Source organism: Eptesicus fuscus, chromosome 17, assembly GCF_027574615.1.
Source record: "Eptesicus fuscus isolate TK198812 chromosome 17, DD_ASM_mEF_20220401, whole genome shotgun sequence".
NCBI classification, from domain to species: Eukaryota; Metazoa; Chordata; class Mammalia; order Chiroptera; family Vespertilionidae; genus Eptesicus; species Eptesicus fuscus.
This window is the reverse complement of record NC_072489.1, coordinates 20,762,723-20,783,259: the sequence shown is the minus strand read 5'-3', so window position 1 is coordinate 20,783,259 and position 20,537 is coordinate 20,762,723. Positions and strand designations below refer to the sequence as shown.

The window sequence follows — 20,537 nt, the reverse complement described above, 5'->3', positions numbered from 1 at the left end:
TATAAGGGCAGAAAGGAATTATATTTTCAAATGGCATATTCTGAGAATTTTTTTTTTAGCTTTTTGTTTTCTTTCATAGAGCTACTGAAATTATATGAAATTCATTTTCACTAAAGGTTTTACATATAAGCTGGAAGGGATAGGTCATATATCACTGATTTGATTGCCCTACAGACCAGATTTACACAGAAAAATGCTTTCCTTTAAGCATAGACATCACCTACGAGCAGGTGACACAGAAACTCCTGCCATTACTCGCAAAGGGGACAAGGCAAGGGAAAATGAGAATGCAACATAAATCCAGTCCTGGAAACTCAACGTGCTGTCCACCAACAGCGGATCAGTAGTGCAGCCTTTGTGCAGAACAGTGCAAAAAGCACCTTTAAATTTAACTTAAACATATTGCTTGTGTTTGCAGGTTTTCTTACAAAATCTGAGTCCCATCAGTCATAACATGGAATGACAACCTTGATTTATGTGTAATAGGAGTAGCTACCCTTGGGATAACCAACTCTTAGTTGCAAAGCACCACAGAAAATGTCAATTCCTGCTTTGGGGATAGATGGCATCTTTGTTAACATCTCCGATGTAAAGATTCAGTGCTTTAGTAACAAGCCACACCATTCCGTGGCTTCTTTGTTCCTGAGAATCAGCTTCCCAAATGTTTTATGAAATCTTTTCTGGAAACTCTTTGACCTACAATATCCTGATTTTGTTGCTCCTCTGCAATGTATACATTATATCGTATAAATGGTACATTAAGCAGGTATGTCTAAAACGAATTTTTTTTCTCTCCATATTCCTATGAATTTATCTAATGAGCTAATTCTTCTGATCCTAGCAATCTCAAATGTGAAGCTATCCCAAAACCATTGTGACCACTCTTCATTCATAGAAGGTTCTATGGTTACTGTGTTGCAAAAATACAATCTTGGTCCAGTAATACAAAACTTCCAGCCCTGGCAGTAACCAACATTCCAATCCTTAATGAAAACTAAGACCCACACACAAACCCCCTCTCTCAAGCCACTCCCCCGGGACTTCTGCAAGATACAAACCTAAAAAGCCAGGAAGGGACCATGGCCAGCTTCTCTCTTTTTTGCCCCCTCCTGCCCCACTTCACTAACTGCTATTTCTGACTCCTTCCTTTCCCAACCACGGAGGGACAAAAGCTGACCCCACACTGGCTCTGTGTCATGTGTGACCCACGTGTGCATGACGAGAGCCATCACGGTCCTCTGCCCTGGAACCATGCAGGAGTGCAGGCCACTCAACGCTGCCTTGAGCTTGGCCACCAACAGAAGTCCACCTCACTCTTCACTCTCGATTTCTTAGGCAGGAGCGAGACCTTGCTAGGCTTCAGGGGAAAGGGAGGTACCCAGGGGCTGGAGGTGGAGGTAGGACATGCGCAGACATTAATAACTCTCTCCAAAGTCCTCTCACTGGATCTTCTCCCTCCTGACTCTTGTATCTCTGATGGAAGTGAAGGCTTTAAATCGTCCAACCTATTCTTAAGCACCAGCTCTGAAATTTCTGGAAAACAGTTTGTCTCCCAACTCACTTGTTTTCTGATATGTAGCCCATCTTGGTGCCTCAGTAGAAACTTCCAGTTAAAATCTGCTTACAACTATATGCCCCATAGTTACAAATAGTATTTTAATTAAATTTATTGGGGTGACATTGGTTAACAAAATTACACAGTTTCAAATGTGCAATTCTATAATACAACATTTGTATATTGTATTGTGTGTTCACTATCCAAAGTCAAGTCTTCTTCCGTCACCATATATTTGACCCCCTTTACCCTTTACTACCTCACCCCCAACCGCCCTTCCCTCTGGTTACCACTGTAGTCTGCATCTAGGAGTTTTTGTTTGTTTATCTTTTTGTTCATTTGTTGCTTTCAGTATTAAATCCCACATATGAGTAAAATCATATGGTTATTGACTTTTTCCATCTGACTTATTTTGCTTAACATAATATTCTCAAGATCCACCCATGTTGTCACAAATGGCAGTATCTCATCTTTTCTTATGGCTGAGCAGAATTCCATTGTATATATGTACCACATCTTCTTTGTCCAATCCTCTGTTGAAGGACACTTCAGTTGTTTCCATGTCTTGGCCACTGTGAATAATGTTATAATGAATAAATGTTTTCAAATTTTTCAGATGGATACCCAGAAGAGGGATTGCTGGGTCATATGATAACTCTAGCCGTAATTTTTTGAGGAATCTCTATACTGTTTTCCATAGTGGCTGTACCAGTTTACATTCCCACCAATAGTGAGTGAGGGTTCCTTTTTCTCCTCAACCTCTCAAACAGTTGTTATTACTTATCTAGTTGATAATAGCCATTCTAACAGGTGTGGGGTGGTATCTTATTGTAGTTGGATTTGCATTTCCCTTATAGCTAGTGAAGAGCATCTTCTCATATCTGTTGGCCATTTGTATGTCTTCTTGGGAGAAGTGTCCATACAGGTCCTTTGCTCGATTTTTAATTGGATTGTTTGTTTTTTGTTATTGAGTTGTATGAGTTATTTATATATTTTGGATGTTAACCCTTTATCAGAGGTGTTGTTTACAAATATCTCCTGCCATTCGGTTGGTTGCCTTTTTGTTTTGTTGTCAGTTTCTTTTGCTGTGTGGAAGCTTTTCAGTCTGAGATAGTCCCACTTACTTATTTTTGCTTTTACTTCCTTTGCCTTTGAGGTCAAATTAATAAGACACTCTCTAAAACCAAGTCCATTAGTTTAGCACCTATGTTTTCGTCTATGTAATTTATTATTTCAGGTCTAATATTTAGGTTATTGATCCATTTTGATTTAATTTTTGTGTATGGTGACAAATAGCAGTCTAGTTTTATTCTTTTGCATATGGCTTTCCAATTTTCCCAGCACCATTTATTGAAGAGGCTTCTTTTCTCCATTCTCTATTTTTGGCTCCTTTATCACAAATTATTTGCCCATATACATGTGGGTTTATTTCTGGGCTCTCAATTCTTTTAATATTTTAAAAATAATTCACTGAGTGTTTTATTCTCATCATCCCCCCAATTTGTGGTATTGGTAAAACAAATATTTAACCAGTATGTATACATTTACAGTATAACAAAATATGCATATTTTCATCATATTGCTTCTGTAGTCCCTTGTGTTAAATCCCCCAATTCAAACATTTTAAATTCTGTAAAATCAGGCCCCATGTTGATAAAATCATCAGAACAAATTCTGGATTCCTCAAAGATGTGATAGAGTTGGAACAAGTGCTTGCCCCCATGTCTTTCATGTATTCACTCATTCTTCAGATACTCCCTGAGTACTTGCTATGAGGCAGGCATTCACTATTTAGGTGCTGTTGATATAGTGGTAAGCAAGATAAACAAGATCTCTGCTCTTATGAAAGTAACGTTCCAGTGCTTAGAGATAGTCAATCTTTCAATCAAGAAACAAGCAAACAAGAAAAATACTAGATAGCAACTGGTATTAGACAGGAAATTAGAGTGCAGAGTTATTTTATTTTTAAAAATATGTTTTCATTGATTTTTAGATAGAGAGGAAGGGAGAGGAAGAAAGAGATAGAAACATCCATTAGCTGTCTTCTGCACACCCCCCTGGGCATCAAGCCCACAACCGGGGATGTGCCCTGACCAGGAATTGAACCGATGACCTCCTGGTTCATGGGTCAATACTCAACCACTGAGCCACACCGGCCAGGCTGGCGAGTTACTTTAAATGAAGTGGCCTGGGAAGGCTGATTTAGGGAGTTGACATTTAAGCTTGATAGAATATGACAGGGAGAGTGAGTGAAAGGAATTGAGGAAAAGTACTAGATTTAGGGTTTAAGTGGGTACTCAAAGGGTGGTCTGAGGACCTGTGGCAATCTGTAAGCTGTCCCCTCTCCCCCTTGGGATAAGTACAGAAATTGAGAATAACCATTAAGAAAGTTCTATAGTAACTTGACAGAGAAATTTTATGTCTATTAAACATAATAATTTTGAATGCTTTTAAATTTTCATTTTTCTAGTAATTCATTTTTACAAAAGTACAGGTTGGACATTTTTAGAAATGTGGGGAAAAGACAATGTGGGGAAACTCTGGCTTAACCACTTAACCAAGTGGATGAGCAGTGATGCCATTTCCTGAGATGACAAAGAGCAGGGTAGAAGCATCTCTTGGGGGACGGAAATCAAGTGGGCATGGTTTGGACCATGCTCAGTTAGAGATGCCCATTGAGCACCCAAACCATGATGTAGAGTAAATTGTTGGGTATATGACTCTCATGATACAGAGTAGATCATTAGGCATATGAGTTCTGAGAAAAGACCAGGCTTGGAGACAGGACTTGGGGCTATCAGCATACAGAAGGGATCTGAAGCTGTGGGATTGGATGAGATCACCTATCTAGGAGCTAGCAAAGAAGACTGATAAGGAGCAGCCAGAGAAAGAGAAGGAAAACCAGTATGGTGTCATTAAAACCAACAGAAGAAAATGTTTCAAAAAGGAGAAAGGAGCCATCTGTATCTAAAGCTACTGAGAGGTCCGGTAAGGTAAGAACAGATAAGTGACAACTGGATTTGGCAAATTTGGAGACCCTAACAATAGTAACTTCAGTGGAACAGTGAGAACACCATCCTAATTGGAGTAGGTTAACAAGAGAATAGGTGACATGGAAATTATCCTGTAACAATATAAAATTGCTTCAAGTAGTTTTGTTGTGAAGGAAGCAGAGAGATGCAATGAAGACCTAGGTGGAGTCAAGGAAGATTTACTCGAGGCAGATTTTCCTCAAGTATGCAGATGGGACTGTCCAGTAGAACCAGGAAATCAGTAATGCAGACATACATCAGAATGCAATTCAGAAAAGCTTTGCCAAAATACCAGATAGGCAGTTCTACATATTGAAATGGACATTAATAGTAGTTGTGGAAATTACATTCCATCTTCATTCCATTCCCTACAGGATTCTACTGGGGCTCCATGCTCAAGGTGAGGAATCGGGGTTCACTAAGGCAGTTTGGGATTATAGTAGAGATACTGAAATCTCCTTTAGTGCTCATGGTGAGGAACTGGGAATGGTACATGCCTGGTTTATTGGGGTTCCACGATATAAATCTAACATCTGAACCATAAAAAAGTTGTTCCTTCAAATTATAATGACACCTTCTACCTCACCCATACAAATTGAAATTGAAGCATGTTTGCCCTTTTGACAGGAGTACAAAATTTCAAGCTTTGAGCAGAGACTGATGAATGAAATAGAATTCCGCTTGGAACGTACCCCCGTTGATGAGTCCGATGATGAAATCCAACATGATGAGATCCCCACGGGCAAGTGTATTGCTCCCATCTTTGACAAAAGACTTAAGCACTTCCGAGTCACAGAAGGCTCTCCAGTCACATTCACCTGCAAAATTGTTGGAATACCTATCCCAAAGGTAAGGGAAGATGACCAGCCAGTTGGCAAAGCAACAACACAGAACTGCAGACATTACCTTAAGAAAGTCTTAGCAGACTCAAGTGAAATATCTACTAGGGCAGTGGTCGGCAAACTCATTAGTCAACAGAGCCAAATATCAACAGTACGATTGAAATTTTGAGAGCCAAATTTTTTAAACTTAAACTTCTTCTAATGCCACTTCTTCAAAATAGACTCGCCCAGGCCGTGGTATTTTGTGGAAGAGCCACACTCAAGTGGCCAAAGAGCTGCATGTGGCCCGCGAGCTGCCGTTTGCCGACCACGGTACTAGAGGAATAAAAACCAATACCAGAGCCCTGACTGCATAGCTCAGGTGGTTAGCGTGTCGTCCCAATATGCCAAGATTGCAGATTGATCCCTGGTCAGGGTACATATAGGAAGCAACCAATGAAAGCATAAATAAGTGGAACAATAAATTCGATGTTTCTCTTTCTCTCTCTCCCTCTCCGCCCCCCTCTCTCCCTCCCTCCTTCCCCCCCTCCTTCCTCTCTTTAAAATCAATAAAAATAAAAATTGGGAAAAAAATACACAAAAACACCAAGCCTCGCCAGCATGGCTCAGTGATTGAGCGTCAACCTATGAACCTAGGAGGTCAGGGTTTGATTCTCCATCAGGGCATATCTCTGGGTTGTGGGCTCAGTCCCCAGTCTGGGGTGTGCAGGAGGCAGCCAATCAATGATACTCTCTCATCATTGATGTTCTATTTCTCTCTCTTCCTCTCCCTTCCTCCCTGAAATCAATAAAAAATATACATATTTAAAAAAAAAAAACAATACCAGAAAGTTAACAAAATCCAGTAATTTGACTAACAGAGATAGTCAGGAATAGGGTTGTTAAGTAGGCCAAAAAAAAAGCAGACTTTATGGGTAAATTAGAATTTTATTAAAATGTTAAAATAAACTTCTTAGTCATGATCCTCTGTTTTGGGCTATTGAGTCTCTCAACCATCACTCTCGCCAAATTGATATATTTTTTTTAACACTTATTGAATATCCACAGTGTGCCTGTTGTTGTACAAAGTGAGCTATATTTGTATCATTACTGTTAGGTTGGTAAATGCTAAAAATGTCATATCATTATCACTGGCTGCTGAAAAATCTTATGAGTCATCAGATTTTTTGGCAGTCAGCTGAGAGAAGGATTTACACCCAGTATGGCTGTAGCAAGGGATCTCTCTACTCTTCTTTCACAAAGGATAATTAACATGGCATTAGCATGTATGGTTAGGTAACCAGGAAATGTAGAGGAGGGCAGCTGCAACCTGTACTAATCCCACCCCCTTCCCCTCTTTTTTTTTTTTTTAATATATTTTATTGATTTTTCACAGAGAGGAAGAGAGAGGGATAGAGAGCTAGAAACATCGATGACAGAGAAACATCGATCAGCTGCCTCCTGCACAACCCCCACCGGGGATGTGCCCACAACCAAGGCACATGCCCTTGACCGGAATCGAACCTGGGACCCTTCAGTCCGCAGGCCGACGCTCTATCCACTGAGCCAAACCGGTTTTGGCCCCTTCTCCTCTTTGAGATAACTCCTTGATACATACAGAATTTAACCTGAGAAATATATATATTCAAATTTTAGCCAGATGAGAAATTCAGTGAGTGAATCCTGGCCTCATTCTACTTGGCATAATAAACTGCACTATTCTTTCAAGCAAGGTGAGCTATTCCAGGTCCTGAGATCTGCAGCTGCAGAAGACTTGAGCCTGTAATGGGATAGGATAATGGGAATAGGATAATGGGAAAAGATTCAGGCTCCTGGTTTTCTTTACTTTACCTCTGAAAACACGTCTGGTTCTTAGGGTAACTTTTTAAGTAATTATGAAGTACAATAAAAATAGTCAAAAGCTTTATCTCTATCCTAAATTACATAGACTTTTTAACTTAAGCATTGTATAAGTGCAGGAGCATATCACACTGTTTTTAATATGTTTTATAATTTTTTAAGTGTTTTGTAAGAGATACGTCACTTATTAAGATGTGCCTCACCCTACTCCCTACTTCATTATTCCTTAAAGATGTACAGAACAATGTATTTCCTCCTTGACTATCTTTCATTTCAGGTCTACTGGTTCAAAGATGGGAAGCAGATTTCAAAGAGAAATGAGCACTGCAAAATGAAGCGAGAAGGAGATGGGACATGTTCTCTGCACATCGAGTCCACCACCAGTGATGACGATGGCAACTATACCATCATGGCTGCCAACCCTCAGGTGGAGATGCAGAGTTTTGCTGCATGCTGAGGAAGGAGCAGTTGATGTCATAAATGATAACTTGAGAAGTGCGAGTTGCTAAGGATTACTGAGGAAAATTAATGAGAAGCATTGTGATTGTGTGTAACTAGAGCATAGTACCACAACTTAGAAAACCAGTTAGCCACTGATGGGTCCCTCAACCCCTCAGCCTTTGTCAAAGGGTTTTAGTGATATCTATTCACTGTGAACACATCCCAGGCCTATTGGGCTTACTCTTGTGTATATCAACTCATTGAATCTCTTGAAGAGTCAAATTAATCTATCAAAGAATTTGTTGTTTTTGTTATTTAGAGAAAAAGCAAATTACTTCACAAAGTCTTGTGAATATCTCTCAAACTCATAATCTCCTTTTTTGGGGGGTAAAAGTTAGAAGGCCATAATATTTTGCTTTCCTTTTCTGAATAAGATTAACTTAAACTTTTCCTAAAAGATATGGCTGAATAAATATGTTCAACTACCATTAGAATAGGAATTTCTACTCTCACCCACTCTTCCTATTAAAATATTAGTTTTGAAGGTAATCTTTATTGAGGAAAGTATAAGAACACTTGGCCATGATCTCTGTGTGTGGCTGCAGATAATGTTAAATGCACAAGAATTCTTTTTTTTTTTTTTTCATTTGTGCTTTATGTATTTCTCAACTTAAAAATGGAAGTCATCAAAGTGTTCTTAAAAATCCCTCCCCCTGGAATATGAACAATGATTTAAGGAGTCATATTATGTTTTTATCCCCCCAAAGAAAACTTATAATAGTTAGGTTCATAATGTTCGTGTCCAGAAAAATTTATGTAAATTGAAAAATATGTAGAATTCTTACTTTAATCTTGTTCATTTTCTTAGGGGAGAATCAGCTGCTCTGGCCACTTAATGGTACAAAGTTTGCCTATTCGCAGTCGACTGACATCTACTGGTCAGTCTCACAGGTAAAGACAACATGAATCTTCCTTCTCTAACCCCTCCCCGCAAGCACCATTACTTCATGTGTAGTCCTCCACCTGTAGCATCAGTGTCACCGGGGAGCTTGTTGCAAATGCAGAATCCCACGCCTCACCCCAGAATTACATTTTAATAATATCCCCAGGTGACTCATAAGTACACTAAATTTGAGAAGTACTGGTCTACAGCACACTTTTTAAAATATATATATTTTATTTATTTTTTACAGAGAGAAAGGGAGAGGGAGAGAGAGTTAGAAACATCGATGAGAGAGAAACATCAATCAGCTGCCTTCTGCACACCCCCTACTAGGGATGTGCCTGCAACCAAGGTACATGCCCTTGACTGGAATCGAACCTGGGACCCTTGAGTCCACAGGCTGACGTAGAGCACACTTTGGATACTTCAAAATTTGTAACCATCAGTGGCACCTGTGTACATATAAATCAGACTCTTTAGATTAAATTACTATTTTCTCTTCAATAAAGTAAAAACTGTTAATGATTATATGCATATAGATTGAATATTGCTGTTGTTGTCTCCAATATACCAATTTTCTCCAATAAGCCACTTGGCTTTCTTCTTCTCTGATTTTACTAACCACTAAGAGGAAAAAACATGGCGTTTCCTTGAGTCTTATAGAGGCCATGAAATCTTAGCAAAGCATTCCATAGTTGCTGACATGGATGAGTTAAATGTGACTTACCCAAGAAACAAAAATAGAGACTCATGTTTCAGATACAGTATTTCACCACCATTGCACTATACCTTCTTCTCTTTTTTTTTTTCTTCAAGAACAGCTGTTACTGTTGGTCAGTCTGAACCAGTAAGTTCATGATTATCTTAATGGTCTGCCATAATTTATAGGCAGGTCAAATTTTATTACTCAGAGACACAGGGATTGCAGCTGCCTTGTTCTGGGCAATAAACAGGACTTCTCTTTTGGATCTCATTTGAGGTTCGACTTGAATACTGATATATTTGTTTATTTTGAGACTTTTGAACAACTGGTCAAACCCAGGAAGAGCTGAGCCACTTAACCTAGAATGACTTCAGAGAGAAAGAAGCTAAAGCCTGTTTATTTGACTACAGATCTCACAAGATAATCCTACAGCATATGAGATACTTACCACTTTGTTTTCTTACATGAGCTTCACACCACTAACAAATATTTTATTTATTATTTGTTTATGGTCCAGCAACATCCTTTCCCTCCCTCACCGTACTGAAAAAAAAAAAAAATCTGTTCTCCAGGCCCTATAGTCATGCCTGCATGCCTACTGTCATAAATTTGTAAATTGGTTTCTGTATTTAATGCCTGAACATCTTTGTTGTTATAGGGGAAGGTCCCGAGTGCAAGAAAGAGACAAGGAGCCCCTACAGGAACGCTTTTTCCGCCCACATTTCCTGCAGGCTCCTGGGGATATGGTAGCTCACGAGGGGCGCCTCTGTCGGCTCGACTGTAAGGTAGACCCTAGCACCCATCCATCCTTGGTTCTGGATTGGTTCACATTTTGCAGTTGTTTGCTTGTTTGCACTTATTTTTGTTTGTATTTGTTTTGTGAGGTGTTTTTTGTTTGTTTGTTTGTTTGTTTTTTTCAAGGAAGAGGGGACTGGGGAAGGGAGAGAGATCACTTCCCCCCACCCACCCACAATGCTCTTTTCGAGTGTTTAATACCAGACAAAAGTATTTCATGAAATTTTTAACTCATTATATCTTTTTTTTTTTTTTAAATCCTCACTTGAGGATATTTTTCCATTGATTTTTAAAGAGAGTGGAAGAAAGAGGGAAAGACAGAGAGAAATATCAGTGTGAGAGAAACACATCAGTTGGTTGCCTCCTACATGAGCCCCAAATAGGGACCCAGCCAGGGAGGAGCCTGCAACCCAGGTAATCCCATTAACCGGGACCCTTCAGTCTGCAGGCCGACGCTCTATACACTGAGCCAAACCGGCTAGGGCTTAAATCGTTATCCTACCTAATAATCCTACCTAATAATAGAGTAATATGCAAATTGACCATACCTTCGCTATACCCACCAGCCACGCCCCCCAGGAAACCGTTGCAGGGACGCTGGGGTGTGGCCGAGCCCAAGGCCGGGAAAGCCTCGGGTGGAGGCTTTCCCGGCCTTGGGCACCAGCGGGGAGCCTGCACGGATCGCAGGCAACGACCAGGGGGTCGGCTCCTAGGATCCTTAGCAGGGAGGCTGGGGTGCAGCCGAGCCCAAGGCCGCCGCCCGGGGCCAAGCCCCGACCCTGAAAGAAGGCAGAAGGCGGTGGCCACAGTCAAGGCCTGGGTCCCCGGTGCCGGCAGAAAACTGGTGCAGGCAGCCAGGTGAATGAAGGTCTATTGCACGAATCTTCATGCAAACGGGCTGCTAGTATCTTCATAATGGTATTGTGTATCTTCATAATGGTATTGTATTGAGTTAATGCTGTGTTTGTAAAAGACAACCAAAGAGGTGTTATAATTCCATTTTCCTTATGGTGCCTGGAAAGTCTTTATTTCTATAAAGCCAAAAGTAAGACTTTTCCATCCTCGGAGCAAATTGCTATGAGATGGAGCCTTTTAAAAATTATAATCATGGCCTGACCAGCATGGTTCAGTGGTTGAGTGTCGACCTATAAACCAAGAGGTCACAGTTGGATTCCCAGTCAGGTCACATGCCTGGGTTGCAGGCTCAATCCCCAGTGTGAGGCATACAGGAGGCAGCCAATCAATGATTTTCTCTCATCATTGATGTTTCTCTCTCTCTCTCTCTCTCTCTCTCTCTCCCTCCCTTCCTCTCTGAAATCAATAAAAATATATTTAAAAAATAAAAATTATAATCATAAAAAGATGGCTCCAAGGCGATTATAATAACAGACATTAGTTTCTCATGCTAGTCAACATTCATCACCTGTAGCTATTCCACAGTCTAATTCTGTGATTAGAAACGAGGTTCACTTAGGCAGCCTGGATATCTCTCAGTACGAAGAGAAACTTAATCATTCCATCTGCCTCAACAAAGATGCAGAGTATGATGGAAAATTTATATGCAAACCTCTAAAGGCTTGTGGGTAAGCATTCATAAAGTCCATTTCTCTTGGTGATTCTTGCTCTCCCAATGAATGCCTAAAGAATATTTGGGATTGACTATTACTTCTTTCACCCTAAACCCTAACAGATACCCATGCCTGGGTCCCATCCCCAGAGAGTCCGATTTAACATTGCTATGTTAAATAGTGGGCATCAGGATTTTCAAATGTTCCCCACGTGATTATAATACACAGCAAGGTTTGGGAACACTGGTTTAATGTCTGCCTTTCACTTGGCTCCTCTCACTTAGTAGATATGTGAACAAGGTGTCATCACTGAAACTGACACTGCAGGCCTTTTTAGCTTCTTCATTCTTATTTTTTCTATAACTAGAGGCCCGGTGCATGGATTCGTGCACTGGTGGGGTCCCTTGGCCTGGCCTCTGGGGATCAGGCTGAAACTGTCAGTCCAACATCTCCCAAGGGGTCCCGGAATGCGAGAGGACACTCTGCAAAGTTGCTGTCACTCGGTAGCTCCTACGTTGAGTGTCTGCCCCCTGGTGGTCATTGCACATCATAGCTAACAGTGGGTCTGCTAGTCAGCCAGTCGGCTAGTCACTTAGGCTTTTACATATAGATAGATTATGGCCTGAATTTGGGGTCAAAATACTATATACAATTTAAATTCATGTGGCCACTCATCCAGATCCCTCTTGTCCCAATGTCTCTTCACTATCCCATGTTTTCTTTCACTATTTGGTGCCAGATAAGGATGAAGAATTCAGCCACCAAATCAATCTGCCTGTCATCAGTCTCTCACTTGCCTCAGCTGTCCTGTTGTGTTTTTTTTAGGTGAGTGGCTTACCGCCCCCAGAGCTGACGTGGCTGCTCAATGGACAACCTGTGCTACCAGATGTCTCCCACAAGATGCTGGTCAGAGAGACTGGAGTCCACTCTCTGCTCATTGACCCTCTCACTCAACGTGATGCGGGGACCTACACGTGTGTTGCTACCAACAAAACCGGACAGAATTCCTTTAGTCTGGAGCTCACTGTAGTAGGTAAGGTTTGCTGCTGGGACCCTTAAACGTGACTCCGTCCAACGTCATTGCCCAAATATACAGAGCCTCTGACACAATTCTTTAGTCCTTTTCCCCACCAAGTCTAATCTCAGTTTCCCCTTCACTGTAATAGTGGCCATATTTTGTACATTGCTTTCAAAGACATATCAGTAAGCTAAACATATAATAGGGTGCCGTGTGCCTAGTATGCATGCAATAAATGAGAATCATTTTAATAGTTAATTTATCAATTAATTATCCAATTAATTAACTGAGCATTACTAAATTCAAGTCACTTGCCCTGCAGTTCATCACTCCTGGAACACACAAGGCTCTTGCTCACCCCACTCACTAAGCTTCCATACCTTTGCATCAATGGTCCATCTACCTGCCCTTCTCTGCCTAGCAACCTCTTACTCAGTCCCTAAGGCTTAATTAAAATGTCACTACCAAGGCACAGAGGACCCACTAGGCACATCCTCCTCTGTTTCCATAGTACTTAGGCAAGGAGACACTCTCAGAGCACTTACTCTGAAGTCATTCACTCCCATGCCCCCGGAAAAGACTATGAGCTTCTAAGGTCAGAGATTCTGACCTGTTCTTCTGTGGATCTCCGGCGTCTGACTCTGCCTGCAACATGGAAGGTGCCCAACAAATTCTGAGTCCATAACTAGACAATGAATCTTTACCTTATAAGATGATGTGAACAAAATGACCGCCTGCAAAAAAGGACAACAGATGATTGTCACCTATGTGGTACCAGCCTTTCGGGGTAGTAGTCCAGCCAGAATTAAATTTCAGAACATACAAATTTGTGTGCTGGGCTTTCTCCCAGGTGTGGCTCCTACAGGAAATCAGGGTGGCTTCAGCATGCTAATCCTCTCTCCAGGCCAGTGGCTGGTTCCCCCACATATCTTTTTCTTTTTCTCACTCGTGATTTCTTCTTACTGACAGAGTAGAACAAGTTTATTCTGCAATGATATATTGATTGCCAACTTTTACTTTTCCCAGCTCTTTTGCTTAAATATTCACTCTGGAACCCCAAGATCTGTGGTATATTTGTCTTAATTGTTTTCCCCCACCCCCCTACAAAAGCCTCCTTGGGAAGTATAATTTGTGTATTTTTAAAAAGTAGTATATGCTTCTTTCAACTTTTCTATAGCTATAAACTTCTTCCAAATAAAAAGTTCAAGAAAATTAATATATCTTTTACAAAATGAACTCCTATAAAAAAGAAGGAGGAGATGTGCAGCACATAAAATATATTGTTTCTCAAATTTTACTGCTGAGCAAAAAAGGAAACTCCTTAAATCGCACACCTACCATTTGCATCCTCTCTGTGTGACCCAGAGGCTTGAGTGTTGCCTCTGATAGGATGTGCAGAGACAGTTTCCTCATTTCTTTTTTAATCCTTTCTGGAGCTTTTGTCAAGGCAGTGACTCCCACTTGGAGGAGTGAGAAGTGTTCTGAAGAGGAGCTAAGGGGGTGGGGGTCTACTCTGCTAAAATCCAGAACTGGAATGAGTTTGAGAAATGAACCCCCAGGCACTTACAGTTCAAACAAGAAATGTCCTTCTCTTGTTCAGCCAAAGAGGTGAAGAAAGCACCTGTGATCCTGGAGAAACTGCAGAACAGCGGGGTTCCCGAGGGCCACCTGGTCAGGCTGGAGTGCCGGGTGATAGGCATGCCGCCGCCCGTGTTCTACTGGAAGAAGGACAATGAGACCATTCTTTGCACCAGAGAGAGAATCAGGTACGGACCCCACATTCAGAGGGACACCCACATCTCTCTGTAGCCTTTTGAATCTGGCTTCTTTTGCTGAGATGAATGCATTTGAGTTATGTCCATGTTATTGTGCATATCAAGAATTTATTCCTCGTTGTTGCTGGGAGGTAGTCTATTGTATGAACGTCCCACCATTTTTAACTGTGAAGACATGGGAGAGGGGAGGGGCTGGGAGGATGGGTGTAAAGGGGGGTAAACAGGAGACATCTGTAATTCTATCAACAATACAATACATACAGAAAAAAAATGTCTAAGGAGGAGCACTTGAGATCTTGCTTCCCAGCATATGTCGTCAGTTTGGCTCAAATAAACTCCTATAAAAATTAAAAACAGCCCTGGCTGGGTGGCTCAGTTGGTTAGAGTATCTTCCTGTGCACCGGAAGGTTGCAGGTTCAATTCCCGGTCAGGGTACATACATGAGAGGAAACGAATCGATGTTTCTCTCTCACATCAATGTTTCTCTCTCCCGCTCCCTTCTTCTCTCTCTGAAATCAATAAAACATATTCTTAGGTGAAGATTTTAAAAATTACAAATAAACAAAAATGAACAAAGAATTTATGAAGACTAAGCATAGTTTCTGTCGTGTGTCTCTAGTCATATTAGTACCCAGAAACCCTCTGTGATGATGATAAGCTAAAATAAAATAAAGCAAAACAAAAGGTTAAGGCAGTTAAACTCCTTCTCTATCCATCATCACCACATGGTTGTTTTTAAAGTAACTTTAAGGATCAAGTTTCTCACAGTGGGTGCCTTGCTTGATTTCCCTAACCAACTTTATTTCTTTGCCATTTTGGTTTTATGCCACAAGGGGGCAAGCAAACAAAGGCAGCTAGCGTGCAGAAATTCCTACTGAGAATCATTTCTTCACAGTCAAGGAAATTTGTCCCAGGGGCTGTTGCAGCTGTCAGGTTTTAAAGAATTTGGGCATCTGAGAAGTCTATGTGTATATAGGTCAGGATTTTTCTCTGGTAAAACTTAAGCAAGAACTGAGAATATTCTCAAGTTCACACTTCAGTCTAAATCAGTGGTTCCCAACCTTTTTTTTGGCCATGCCCCACCTAAGCATCTCTAAAATCCTGATGTCCCCCTCCCCTGTGACATATAATTCTTATTATTCAAAATGTGAACTCCTATTCACGGGGAGGAAGCCTAAAAGGCCATTCACTTGGTCTAAACAAGCTTCCAAAAAAGGTGGCATCCATGAAAGAGAAAAATAAAAGAATGAAAAGACAGTTGAAGTACTGAGGAAGAAATCACTAAGAAATTGTTTTAAAAAAAAGAATATGAAGTGATATGAAAAATAGAAAATAAAGTTTCAAAACATATCATAGAGAACTGAAATGCATAAATATGTCACAATATATACTTACATACTGTATATGAGGCCCCTAGAACCATAAGAAATGCAAAAATTCACTGTTAATGACTCATTCTCGAATTGCCCCCCTTAAAAATCAAATTGCCCCCCCTGTGGGGTGTGTGCCCCACATTGGGAACCACTGGTCTACGTGAAGGTAACAGGTTCAACCCAGCCTGAAATCCTGGTGGAATTACCCGGGATTGCAATCTTCAGGCAAGGTGGAGAACTACTGATGTAGCGGAAACAGAAGGAGAACATGCTCATTTGCTCCTGAACTGTATTGAGCTAAATGCTGCACATGCCCAGTTGGTTACACTAAGAAATACTCCCTCCATGCTAACAGTTCCTCTGGGCTTGGGACCAAGCTTTTCCATCACTTCCTAACAAAGTTCTTGTTGAAATGTCCAACCTGGTTTGGAAAAGAGATTTTTCTGGACTTTGGTTGTGACAAGTAGGGCTGCCCCGGTGGGGAGTTGGAGCAATCGGGAGAACAAGACCGGGTCTCAGACTTCATCACAGCCTCTCTAGGTTAATTGTGGCTCTTTTGTGACTTCTTTCTACCTCAAGCTTGCCTTTGATGTTTGCTTTAAGCTGGGTTCCCCTTTCCTCCACCTAAGAACACTGCACCACTGGATTTGTCCCCCGAGTTTCCCTGAGCCCAAACCTTGACAAGCCGTTTCTGCCCCCAGATGCAATACGGATATATTCTTTCTTTTCTCCAGTATGCACCAGGACACGACGGGGTATGTCTGCCTCCTCATTCAGCCTGCCAAGAAATCAGACGCCGGATGGTACACACTATCAGCAAAGAACGAAGCCGGTATCGTGTCGTGCACTGCTCGGCTGGATATATATGGTAGGTGTACTGGCATTGGTTGAACATCTGTATGTAATAGGCAACTTTTTAAATCTTTTTTTATTTTGCCCTGGCTGGCGTAGCTCAGTGGTTAGAGTGTTGACCCGTGCACTGAAGGGTCGAGGGTTCGATTCCTGGTCAAGGGCATGTACCTGGGTTGCAGGTTCAATCCTGGCCCTGGTCAGGGTATGTGCGGGAGGCAACTAATTGATGTCTCTCTCTCTCTCTCAATCTTTCTCTCTATTTCCCACCTTTCCTTCCTTCCACTCTCTCTAATAGTATATATCAATGGAAAAAAATATCCTCGGGTGAGGATTAACCAAAAAAAAAAAAAAAAAAAAAAAGTAATTGTCTAGAACCTAAGGTCCCTGCTATTTATTCATAGGTGTACATCCGATACCCCCCCTCCCCTTCTTTTTAGTGCCATAGAGGAGGAGACTTGGCCTGCTCTTTTCCTAGGTTTAATATTTAGAGGAAATATATAGCTTTCTGATTATTTTCCCTTATTCTTAGGCTCAAAAAGAAACTCAACTCTGAAAGAAGCTGACTCTAATGTACTTTCCCCAGGGAAAGTCAGTGGAGAGAGGACAGTGATATGTTTGTTAATCTAGGCTAGGTTCCTTAACCATTTCACAAGCTTCACCTGTCTGAAGGAACTAGGTCTCCAACTCCATACCAATAAACCCTGAAACTGATGACTCACCCCAGCCCCGCCCTCAGTGGCGGAGTTCCCAGTTCAGTTTGTCCTGGTTCACCTCTTCCTTGTTCCTGTCCTGATTCTACAGCACCAATAGGAGGCGCTGTTTCCTTAGTTGGGACTTGTGGGTGGAGGAGGGGATGGCAAACTTGGGCTAACATCAATCTCCTATGTCCCTCACCCCACTTCCTGCCTGTCTGAGGAATGAGGTCAGTAGGCTCCTCTCTCTTGAGGGAAGGAGGGCTTCTAATAGTAGCAATTATAGGAGTCTGGGTGCGATGTCAGAGAGAGCAGGGAGAGGCTAAGGGATGGCGGGCTGGGGGAGAAGCTTGACTAGCTCTTTACTATGGCCTCCCAAGGGCTGGCTCTTCAGTGGAATCACTGTAAGTTTTGTCCTGGGTTTTATAGCTTCTGAAGTTTGATCTTATTAATTCACTCAGAAGTATTTAAACTCTGAAAGACTGATTTAAAACAATGAAATGAACAATTGACCAATTTATAAATGGGACTGCTGGATACCTTTCTAGAACCCAGAGCCTCATGATTCCTCACCTGATACTCCCTCTTCTTCACATCAAAGCCTCTGGAAACCTAATCAGAAGACTATGTGGCAGTTTCTGAATCAGGAACAACAGCTGAGACTGGGCAGTTTGGATGGATAGTTCATTCAAGCCATGGGCCACGCCTACTGATTGTGTCTGCTAAAAACAGGGTCTCCTTTGGACAGTGCTTAGTGAACATGGGATCTCCCATACATTCTCTTTTGCCCTGAACCGTGCTTGATGGCACATAATTACTTTTCAGTCTTCTTGCTATAACTCATGGCTGATTAGGGTGGTAAGAGCATGGGGTGGGTACTTCTCAGAGGTCAGGACCCATCTTTTGGCTTCCATTTCCACAGGTTTCTGTCTCCACCTTCTGAGAGCCTACAGCCTTCTCTACACTGCCCCTCACAGGCCCCATGCTAGGTTGGTTAGAGGGGATAATTTTGATCAATCACCTGGGCGCCCACTCTTCCTTCTTATAGTCCCAGATCTTACTAGATTAGAATCACGGGTTTTTCAATTAGGGGTTTAAGAGATCACTACCTTAGTTTCCCTATTCCTGGCAGGGAAGGAGAGATTTCATTGTTCTCTTTTACCAATGAGTTATTGCAGACCCAGATGTATGTTAAAGCTTTCCCAAGACCCCACAGAAAGTGTTGGAGTGGCAACAGAATGCACACCTGAAGTGCACTTCTCTGATTGCAGCATGTATTTGGTTCATTTTCCAGCTCAGTGGCACCAGCAGATCCCACCACCCATGTCCATCCGGCCCAGCGGCAGTCGCTATGGATCTCTCACCAGTAAAGGACTTGACATTTTCTCTGCCTTCTCCTCCATGGAAAGCACAATGGTGTATTCGTGCTCTTCTCAGAGTGTGGTGGAGAGTGATGAACTTTAAGGAGGTCTGGGTGCCTGCTGTGTCAGGGGGCAGACTGTGGAGAGGGAAGGAGGGTAAGCCAGAACCAGTGTTTCCCAAGCAACTGGATTTGAGTAAGTTCCCACACTGCTGGGCCTGTGGCAAGGAGTGTTTTGTGTAAATCCCCTGCGGACTCCTGCAGTCTCCGCAGGGGAAGAGATGTGGGGCTGTGCCTTTTAAAGATTCCAACAAAAATGTGAGAGGACAATGACAGGTGAACCAAAGATGTCATGCCGCTGCCACCCACTGCTTTGGGGAAAAGCTAGCATGCTCCCCTGCCCCATGCTGGGTTAGGGATGTTTAGACCCTACTAGGAGCAATTAGGGGCCATATATGCTTGGGCTGAGAAGAGTTAAACAGTAGTGACCTTAGGTTTCACTAACTCGCCAAACAATAAAAGGGAAGAACATGGGAGGTGTCCATCACCTTCCATTGATTACATCCATAGCTTTAGTTTCGGTGGCTTCCTTAAGTCAGCTTCTACTTAGCATTAGGAGGTCATGCCATGCAAGTCACATACGTGGAGAAGCGTTTTTGCTTATCCTTTGGGTGTACTGAGCCACAAAACAAGGTGCCAAAATGTGCTTGAGATAACAAAATCACTGCGACACTCAGTATTGCACAGGGCACTTATTCTATAGCCAAAACAGGGCTCCACCCACCTGTCGGCACCATTTTTCTTTATACAACGGTGAGTGGAACTTATATATCCCTAGACTCTCGAACTAAGGGGTTGCTAATAAGCCAGCCAATAAGAAAACTTCTGTGGGGACACTTTTTAAACTACTAGCTTCAATGGCCACTTGCAAACTATGCAAGAGTCATCTTTGTCTGCCCATAAATATACTGACCCTCCCGCTCCTCCCCTCTCCCCGAGAGTCTGGAGGTGTGGGAGGCAGTGAGGAAGAAAGAGATGCAAACAAGGGGAGGAGGTGGCGGGAGAGTGTTCTTCACTGGCCCCTGCAGAGCAGTGGGTGTGAAAGGAGAGGTCTTCAGTAGTTGTGAATCGCTAGGAGATCATTAACCAAATTGCATTGTCTGCATATAAAATATTACGCTAACTGGGAAAGTAGAAGGGAAGGGGAATTTGCCTCTGTATTCTAACCCACCAATTCAAAACCTGCCTTTCAACTTAAGGGATTTTTAGACAAGCTCACTGCAATATCCCCAGTGCCTAGAAGAGTGCTTAGCACAAGTAGACACTCAACAGATATTTTTTTGGGTGAATGAATCTTACATTAGATAGAGAAATCTACCATTCACACACCAGCCCAAAAATTGCCCTGGGATTGCTCATCACAGCACAGTTTGCTCCCCAGTGATATGAACTGGAAGCATCTGTTACCAATCCCCTGTGCCCAAGTTTCTGGTGTTCCCTGAGCTGGGCACCCTCAGCAGGCAAATTACTCACGTGAACAAATAGTTATTGCTTAGAAAGGCTTGACATTTTCTTCACTTCAAGGCAAGGATTTTCAGTATAAAAGTAAATTCATCCACTCAAAAAGTCATTTGTGTATATATAAGATGCTATGCTGGAGACTGTGAGATATACAAAGATATGAATAGGGCACAGTCCCTGGCCTCAAGGAGCTTACAATCTGGTACAGGAGGTAAGATATAAGGCATG

The 20,537-nt window shown here is 42.0% G+C and overlaps 1 protein-coding gene across 1 annotated transcript in view; it reads left to right on the top strand.

Moving 5' to 3' along the window:
• Positions 1–19,833, top strand: part of MYPN (myopalladin) — a 68,114-nt gene extending 48,281 nt beyond the window's left edge. The window contains exons 12-19 of the mRNA XM_008145448.3: positions 5,215–5,436; positions 7,546–7,695; positions 8,578–8,660; positions 10,014–10,140; positions 12,544–12,751; positions 14,337–14,502; positions 16,619–16,752; positions 18,723–19,833. Of these exons, the coding sequence (XP_008143670.2) occupies positions 5,215–5,436; positions 7,546–7,695; positions 8,578–8,660; positions 10,014–10,140; positions 12,544–12,751; positions 14,337–14,502; positions 16,619–16,752; positions 18,723–18,892 (1,260 nt within the window). The 3' untranslated portion in view covers positions 18,893–19,833. The remainder of the gene's footprint in view (positions 1–5,214; positions 5,437–7,545; positions 7,696–8,577; positions 8,661–10,013; positions 10,141–12,543; positions 12,752–14,336; positions 14,503–16,618; positions 16,753–18,722) is intronic.
• Positions 19,834–20,537: the final 704 nt, after the last annotated feature.